This window comes from Scleropages formosus, chromosome 21 (genome assembly GCF_900964775.1).
Source record: "Scleropages formosus chromosome 21, fSclFor1.1, whole genome shotgun sequence".
NCBI classification, from domain to species: Eukaryota; Metazoa; Chordata; class Actinopteri; order Osteoglossiformes; family Osteoglossidae; genus Scleropages; species Scleropages formosus.
The window spans coordinates 21,491,976-21,501,525 of record NC_041826.1 but is presented as its reverse complement, the minus strand read 5'-3'; the positions used below and the strand labels follow the sequence as shown (position 1 = coordinate 21,501,525).

General features: G+C 45.8%; 1 protein-coding gene across 1 annotated transcript; it reads right to left on the bottom strand.

Annotated features, from left to right (window-relative positions):
* Window positions 1-486: 486 nt before the first annotated feature.
* Window positions 487-2,457, bottom strand: LOC108920885 (uncharacterized). Its single transcript, XM_018729950.1, has 5 exons — window positions 2,095-2,457; window positions 1,763-1,816; window positions 1,483-1,614; window positions 1,098-1,172; window positions 487-822 (listed from the first exon to the last, which is right to left on the bottom strand). The coding sequence occupies exons 1-5, from the start codon at window positions 2,425-2,427 to the stop codon at window positions 706-708; spliced, it is 711 nt and encodes a 236-aa protein (XP_018585466.1). The 5' UTR covers window positions 2,428-2,457; the 3' UTR covers window positions 487-705.
* Window positions 2,458-9,550: the final 7,093 nt, after the last annotated feature.

The following is a 9,550-nucleotide window of genomic DNA, read 5'->3' as shown; positions in this document are numbered from 1 at the left end:
AACGCGCTCGACAGGTGCAGGGTAACATCACTGTGTTAACATTCACATCTCTAAAATTGTTGTATGTTATATTTAGATATTTATAATCAGCAGTAAATTGGGATATATATTCACTGCACTGCATCTTTTCTTGAAGGAAAGGACTCTTTGCTATTGTCTCTACACCGCTACACTGCGTACACTGCAGAGTAAAAAATACACTGTTTTTGAACAGACCACGGTAACATTTAAAACAGCACCGCGTTCAGTACATCAAACCTGTGCTTACGATGAATTTTTTTTTCTAAAAATCAAAACACAGTGCAAGTAGTGATCACAAGTTGCTGAATTTTATTTAAGAACCAAAAAGTGGTACATCACACCTCAGACATTACTCACTTATATAAATACTCAACAAGGTTTAACTTAAGCAGGAACTTTAAAAGTGAACATAAAAATAACTCTGTTATTAAGATTTAAAGAACAATAAATAGGAATGCTGCATAATTCAATATTTACGTTAAATTATCACAAAAGTACAGAACCATTTAACTCTTCTACAAACCAAACACATTAATACAAATACCTTAACAGTACCCTGACTGTGATTTATTTTTTTAATGTTTTTAACCGTAAAGAGTGATTAGTGATACAATGAGGCTGATTACAGAATCTCAGATGTGTTCTTGGGCTTTGGGTTCCCTTTGTCTTCAGGCTAGTGGTCTTCTACAGGCGTCCTCCTCCAGGGTGTCCCTTCATCGTCCGCTGATGGATGTAGGTGTCAACCCAGTTCAGCACAGTCTTAAACTCCCCCACCGCCTTGTGCACACCAGCAGCCCTCAGCTGCAACAACATAAAAGTGGTGTTGTTACTGATCAGGGTTCCAGTTGCCCCAAGTCCATTCTGTTACAATAAGCATCCATCTATTCAGAGAACTTTCATAATTTTGTTATAACGGCTATAATCCATGCACCGTATGCACTGCCAAACCTGCTATGCGTGCAATCTGGACAGCACATACTAGAGAATATCCTTCTCAAATTCACAAAATGAGAAAATCACATTTTTTCAGGTGTTTTTTTTCTTAAATCACAGCAGAAAAATGACACGCTCTTTACCTCATGAAAAGTCTTTTTCATTTTCCAGATTGGGTATCTTTCATTTTGGGACAAGGAGCTTGGGTACGTGTACAGCTGCAGGAGGAAAGAAGGAAGATTTAGCAGCAGTCTAGGATTCAGGTGTGAAACACTAAGGGAGTACAGTATTTCCGAAAAGGGAGCGCAAATAAAGCCTCGTACGTCTGCAGTTGCAGTGAGTTGCCTTATTCTGCACCTAAGAGAAATGATTCATTGAAATAACTTCCTGGTTCTGACAAACTGTACTTCAAAGTCGGCTTTTGCTATTTTAGTTTTTGAAAGTGAAAACAGTTCATAGGGACTGAAACCATGTTGTGTTTAGTCCGTAGTGCCGGACTCAGGATGCATCGCTGGGATCGGTACTCACACAGTGATCCATGTCTCTTCTGAGCCTTGCGAGAACATCCAGTATGTGCTCCGTCTTCTGATCCTTCAGTGAAACTCTACTGAACACATCCTCGGAGTAGAAGTCCAGGATCTCCTTCATGACAGCGACGCCCTTGAGAGAAATTCAACGTGTAAATGCCTCCAGGAGCCCACTGAACACGCAGGCAGCAGAACGAAAGGTGTCGCTTTACACAAGATCATTTTGATGGTCAGTACAAATGAAATTCTTTATCAGAAGAATTCACCTTGAATGCTCTTACCTTTACAGACTTTGTAAACTTTGGCAGGAGTCGCTGGTGTTTGTTGTTGTCCTTCTGCAAGGATGGAGTATTTAGAAATATTCAAAGACATGGTCAACATACACTTTGTAGTGGGTAGAGCTGCTGCCTTTGGCTCCGAAGGTTGTCGGTTTGAATCTCACCCACGCTATTGTACCCTTGAGCAGGGTGCTCAGCTTGAATTGCTCCAGTAAAATTACCCAGCTGTATAAATGGTACATAATTGTGGGTACCTTAACAGTGTAAATTGCTCTGGAGGAAAAAATAAAGCATCAAATGAATTAATGTTGAAACAGCGAGAAGAAAATACTCACAGGTAAGGAAGCCTTGATGTTTTCAGTCATCTTATTTAGTTCTCTCAGGATCTTCTCAATGCCTTTCTGCTTCAGGCATTCCTGTGCAGCTTTGCTGGAGCCTGATACCTGCCCAGGTGAGGCTGTTTTGTCCTTCAGGTCACTGGAGTCTGACACCTGCTCAGATGTGGCAATTTCTTCCGCCAGGTCACTGGAGCCTGATACCTGGCCGGGTGAATCTGCGTCTTCCCCCAGGTCACTGGAGCCCGATACCTGCCCAGGTAAGGCTTTTCCTAACGCCAGGTGGCTGCACAGCATCAGCAGCAGAGTGAGTGCAGTGAGGACAGCTTTCATGGTGGCAGTTTAGCTCAGCTGCACTGTGGATTCAGTCTTCTGCGTTTGTACAGTGTGGAGTGGTCTCTTACGTTTTTATAGAGCCGGTCTCTCACATTCTGAAAGATTCCTACACCCCCAAAGCGTGGGCTGAAACGTCAGCAGTTTACTGACACTCATTAGAAGTTTCATCTACGAAATACGCCACTGAAGAAAAAAAAAACTATTTGCTTACTGGCTTTATCGTTCATTGTGGTTTGCAAAAGCCCGTGTGGGGATCAAACCCAGCTTCTGCATGGATAAAAATGAGGTCACAGGCTCTCTGCAGATACTGCTTGTTAAATGCCTAATATGCAGAAGTGATTTGTATTGTATGTGATGAACGCACCATAGATTACATTGCATTCACAATATGACAATATGACCATCTGTGTCCAGGCCAAGATATTTTACAGATGTTCTCTGCTTCAAGTCACAAGAGCGTGACCCCTAGTGACGAACAATCGTGTCACATTTTGGGCCACCATGGCGTGTGTGTGAGTGCAGTGCCAGCGCTGCGGCAAAAGCGCGCGTACTTAGAGTTTACTGCGTATAGCACTGAAATTTTTCCCTTACCTCCTCAACACTTTCGAGCAAGGAAACCGAAAATTCAGGTAAGGTTCTGGTCGGCCGACAGGTTGCTTTCACGTCGTACGAGCAACGTATGGAACCTGTGATGTTTACTGTTAAACATTTCGTCCAGCTTAAAGGAGTGGCATCCTGACCCTGAAAAGCTTTCAAATCAGGTCACTACCTTGCATGATTCAACAGAAGACTTCATCTGACCCAGATAGCTTCTGCACAGAGGTTTATTCCTCTGATATGTACGGATTTCAAGCCACTGTTCCGCCCAGAACTTCCCTTACAGCCTGTGCGTCACTGGGTTCCGAAAAATTGCTGAGTACATTCAGCCATGAAAAAAACGTAAACTTTTTAAACAATCAGACCCTTGCTGTTATATTTGATGTGGTAACAGTGGCTGATCTTTGAGGTAGGCCTCATTTTTTACCTTTGAGAGACTACATTTACCTTTACATGTATTCATTTAGCAGACGCTTTTCTTCAAAGCGACGTACATCTCATAGAAAATAAAATCTGTACATTACATTAGCAGGAAGAGAGACATAGATGCAGATGCGTGATTATTAAACACAGTTAGTTTGTTTCTTTCCACCATATGAACTGATGTTCATCACAGAGACAGAACCGAGAACCTCCATGCTTTACTTTTCGTGCGTGGGACCACCAAGTGGGGAGATGCGGAGGAGCGTAGCAGTCTGGTTGGGGTGTAGCGGATGATCAAGTCTTGTAGGTATCTGGGTGCAGTTCCATTGATGTATTTGTAGTCCATAACCAGGGTGCTGAATCTGGTCCAGGCAGCGATAGGAAACACTAAGAAAATGTGTGATGTTGCAGCACACGTCAAAGAGTCCTATGAGAATGATCACCACTGCTTCTTTAATTATTTGATGTTCCCAGTCACACTGCACCAGTGCAAGCAGTGAATTGCTACATAGCATAAAATAGGGTATCATACAGTGAGCGGGAAGTACAGATGATATTAATATGTACAATTAAAAAAGGAAAGCATGTAAAGACCAGTGAATCATTTTTGGTATTTATTCTTGTTGATTTAAACACAAAGAAAAACAGACATAATTTCCTCTGAACATAAGTTTTGCAAAAATAATAATATTATGTATCTGTCTTAACTTGCCCTTTTACATGTACAATTCCATTTATACACTTAACACAGTTAAATCCAATTAAGATTTTATTCATATATATTTTGCATGCCTTTATACATTGAGCAGTATGCAAAGTTTTGTTATAAAATGCTTTTCCTAAAAACATTTCCCTGTTTCTTCCATTAATTATCTGCACCTTCATTGTACATCCAGCACAGCTTATTTTACTTGCACAGTAATACTTAAAGGCACTGTGGATACATTTAATAGAAACGTGACTTTCCACTTTTATTTAACGCTTCTAAAGATATTTGCTTGCCTTATATACGTACTCTCCACATAGTTTTACTATCTTCAGAAAATTAAATTATTCGCTTCAATATAATTTGTAAAAAAAATACATTCTTTGTTGGATACAATATAAAAATGAATAAATTAAGTATTTCCAAAGAGAATGAACATATATATGTATATGTACTGTATATATTTAAAAAAAAGAAAGAAAGAACAGCTTTAGTAATTTCAAGTAGATGAAGAGGGTGTAGAGAAGATTGCAGCGCATCCTTCCACAGCTCCGTCAGCAGAAGATGCTGAGCGAGTCGAAAAGGATGTCGATTTCTCCGATCGCTTTGTTCACCGCCGTCCTCCCCATCTGCCAGGACGGAGAAAGAGGAGGGGAAACACTCTCATTTCTCTTTCAACAATTCCTCCAGTGACAATAAGTAGCGCTGAGGACGATGAACACAACCCATCATCCCTTCATCCGCTGCAGAACAGAAACGCTCGGCGGCGAATTGACGGGTTAGTGACGTCATCGCTAATGTGTGTCGGGGAGGGGCGGGCAGCGGGGGGTCGTTACCTTGTGGAATCCTTCCCGAAACGTGCGACTGTACTCGTGGTCATCGACGTGCACAACTGACTGAAAACAAAAAAAAAAGAGCGGGTTGGCGGGGAGGGGGGGGTGACACGGTTGGCAAAAGCGGGTCGGTCGTGCACGCGCAGCTTCGCGATACTACTAGGAGTCGTACAGAAAACCGCGGCGAGACCCCCGTGTTTGCCGCTGCGTTTCACCGGTCACTTGGGGCAGAACATGATGGGGCGCGGGGCCGCGCGACGTTCACCTGGTTCACCTGTCTGTCGCGGGACAGGAGGGAGACGAACTGCCCAACTCACACAGCCTTGCAGAGAGAGGTCCCTGCTGACCCGGGCCAGCTCCGTCCTCACGGTGTCCAAGTCGGGGTAGCGATCCTCCGTGGTCAGGACGTTCCACAGGTAGAAGTCCAGTATGTTGGCGTGCAGGCAGCACACGTACAGGTTCTGGGGGAGAAGAGCGCACGTGTCAAGCGCGCGCCGAAGGGAAAGCGGAGGGAACGGCAGTGAGTGACGGGGGGGAGGGGATGGGGGGCGACTGGCGGCTTCGTACCGTTTTCTTGTCGTGCCGAACGGAGGGAATCAGTCGGGTTTCGGTGTCCTCGTCCAGCTCTTGTGCCTGTTAAGAGCCCAGTATTAGGAGTGTGTGTGTGTCTGTGTGTGTCTGTGTGTGTCTTTTGGCAGGCCCGGTAACCAGTGGTGCTCCGCAGGGACCACGCCGCAGTTGTGTTTTACTACTGTGTATCGTCATTCATTCATTCATTCATTCCACAGAATTAACGTGCTGTTTAACAAAAGCAGTCACGAGCTGCACGCGCAGCGCTGTACATTGCATTTACAGTACAGAGTACAACACAACAATTCCGCACGCACAGCAATTATTTTTAATGTACGTGTCACATGCAGAATAGTGTGTTTCATGTCCAGAGTGTTGCATTTTATAGAGTATATAATTCAGGCCTCTCTCTCTCTTGTCACGCGCACAATTCGGTCCTCGCACTTTGCTCCTAATGCGAATTCTCGTTACAATAACTTTCAGCATTAAAGTAGAAATGATTCATTTTTAATTATTGCGCATGCGTCCGCAAAACATGCAAAATTCCTGCCTTATCTTTCGAATAGAGCATCTAGGTGAACCCAGTCCTGGATTAAAACGAAACACGTCCAAAATGCATTAAACACAAGACGTTTGCGTGTTTTATTCCGTTGTTCTTGGGTGAGGCGGTGGCACGGAGGGTGGCGCTGGTGCCACACATGTCCTGTGGCTTCCCACGTGCCTTCGAGTCTGGTTCACTCTATGCAGGGCGCGCACGTTCTCCTTGCGTTCGCGCGGGTTTCCTACAGGTGCTCCGGTTTCCTCCCACAATCAAAAGACTTGTTTCAGGTGAACTGGTAGCTATATAAATTGCCCTTAGGTGTGAGTGAAAGCGCTTCTGTGAGATTGGCCTGCAATGCACTGGTGTCCTGTTTATCTTGTGCCCTGTCTCGTGCCCTCTCTTTATGGGAGTGGCTCCGAACCACCTTGATCCTGCACAGGACAAGCGGTTGATGAAAACGCAATACAGTGATAATAATCTTTATATAGCGCATTTAACAGCAGCTCAAAGCACTTTACAGTAAAGAAGAAGGTATACTGGTTACAGCTCTAAGGCAGACATTTAAAAGAATTTTAAAAATAACAACAATAAACAATAAAATCTATCTGTTTTCACTAACTGCTTGTCCAAAGCATGGTCACATAGGACATCTCAGAAGTATAAGGCAAGACAGAAACAAGCTACACACACTTCACACTATATTCACATACTGTGTACAGACCACTTTCAGAGTGAGTCGGATCACAGATGTGAGAACGTGAGTCAATTAATTGGTGCAACAGATTGAATTTTAAAAAAAAAAATGTTTTCCACGAGTTAAAACTACATTTAAGATGCTAATTTTGCTACTGGTTGAGAAGATCAAAAAAGCCCAAAAGTGCGCGGCGAGCGCGGGCACTCACTGCCTGCGCGAGGTTGCGCACGTGCTGCAGCGTGCCCACGTTCTCCAGCGGTGGGCTTCGAGCCCATGCCCTGTCGCGGTGCTTCGGGACGCCAGCGGCTGGGTTTCTCTGCGAAGCGCTGATGACCATCGCGGTGAGCAGGAAAAGGCCCCTCATCATGGTTGTGATCGAAGCAACTGTTGAACGAGATGGGGAGGGACAAAGAAATACGAATGATTGCATACAGTAGCGCAGCACCCAGAGACCGAGAGTTAAGTTTAGAGTTTTCCCTCCCTGTAACGGGACCGATACTCACCTCGCGAGCTTGTCCGTTGTGTTCAAAGACTCGTGGCCCGTATTTATAGTGTCCCTACTCTAACTCTTCTGGGGACCGCGCGTCACCGCACCGCGTTTCGGTTCCCACTCGTGGGATTCGTTTACTTAAACCCCATGATGTACAATCAACCCCAGCCCCTTCCCCCCCATACAGTCGTGTCACTGTCTAGGCGAAGCGTTGCTTTATTATTATTATTATTCGCAGTGCCATTGAAATACGCCGCGTTTATGAATCGCGTAACGAGCGGCGTTCGGTGACGTCAGCGGCGGACAGGTGACACGTTTCGCCCGCGCGCTCGGAGGGGCGCAGACAGTTTAATAGCTTTCTGTGATTTCCCATGACGGAATTCGGGGGCTGCGCAGGAAGCCGTGTCTAATTAAATCTCCACCGTGTGTTTAACGATTGTTCGAAGACCAATATACACACACGAGCAGTTGCAATATCCCATCCAAGGTTGCCAAGAAGCCACTAACATGGTAAACAGACGGAGTACTGGCGCGGCTCCGTTCACGGGCAGGAAATTCCCAGCTTTTGCCGGGGAAGAATAGGACAGGTGGTGTCAGCACCCGAGCGTGTCCACTCACTGTCCCCTGTCCCCTCTGTCCACACTGTCCATACTGTCCGCGTCCTCGTGTAACCCTCAAGTTTGACGCCCATATGAAAAAGATGTCACCAGACACCTGGTCAGTTTGTGTAAGAATTTTGAGACAAGCAATAAATCTTGGAAAAGCTGCAACAAAACAAAAGCATAATGGTTAAATACTATTATATTGAGTTAGTAAACTCTCCCGGTATGGCCTGGAAAAACACAAACAATCTTTCCATTAGTTTTTTTTACGTTTTCTCTGTTTGTTTTTAAAAATGTTTATTATTATTATTATTATTAGCAGTGGTGCAGTGGGTTGGACCGCAGTCCTACTCTCCGGTGGGTCTGGGGTTCGAGTCCCGCTTGGGGTGCCTTGTGACGGACTGGCGTCCCGTCCTGGGTGTGTCCCCTTCCCTCTCCGGCCTTACGCCCTGTGTTGCCGGGTAGGCTCCGGTTCCCCGTGACCCCGTAAGGGACAAGCGGTTCTGAAATGTGTATTATTATTATTATTATTATTACTGTTACAACATCGCAAGGACCCTAAACTGGACTCATTTGTTAGCTCTTTCTTCTTTTACCAATTTTGGTGACAAGGTGGCGCAGCAGCTACTGTTTGTTCCCCTACAGCTCCTGGCCTGAGGTTGTGAATGACATGAATGAATGTTATCCAATTTGCTTGGAGCAAAAATCAGTGTTGTAAAATGCATGTGTACCTTAAATAATTGTACTGACAAATCACAGTAACTTCATACATGTAAACTGCTAACACTGTAAGTGTTCAATGCAACAAAGTCTTTATTGTACAATGCAACAATTACAAAGGAAATTGATCTATATCTCTTCCCCTGTCATGGTTGCGCGTAGCAAGGACGGACTCAAGTGCAGAGTTCTCGTACACCGATGTTTAATGAAGCCAAATCAGAATCCAAAAAGCAAAGTCAAGGGGCAGGCGTGGGTCAGGCGATCAGCAAACGTAGTACAAAGGCCTAGGCAAAGAACGTGGTCGGGAATACACAGGCAAAAGGTCGATGTTGGGGTAGGTTCTCTGAAACACGGCTCGAAGGGAAACAAGGAGGCAAAACAAGGTTCTGCGTCTGGGCTTCCTCGGCTTCCCTCTTTAATGCCATTCCCATTAGGAAACGGCAGGTGTCGCCGATGTGCCGGCTGCGGGGACGTGACAGTACCCCCCCCTCCACAGGCGGCCCCGGACGCCCTGGGCTGAGAAGGAGGACGCCCCCGGGGCCGGGCACTCTGGATGGTCCCTGTGGAAGGCGGCAATCAGGTCGGGGTCCAGGATGTCCGAAGCGGCTACCCAGGAACGCTCCTCCGGGCCGTACCCCTCTCAGTCCACCAGATATTGCAACCGACCTCTCCGTCAGCGAGAGTTCAGCAGGGCCCGAACCAAATAGGTATCATCCCCTGCGAGGGGTAGCGCCAGCGGTGGTGTGGTGTCTACTGGTGGCTGATGCAAGGACACCCCTACCGGTTTCAGGAGGGAGACATGGAACGTAGGGTGCACTCGGAGGTCAGGAGGCAACTGAAGGCGGTAAGTAACCGGTGTGACGCGACGCACTATCTTGAAGGGGCCAATGTAGCAGGCCCCGAGTTTCTTTGAGGGGACCTTCAGGTTAAGGTCTCAGGTGGAG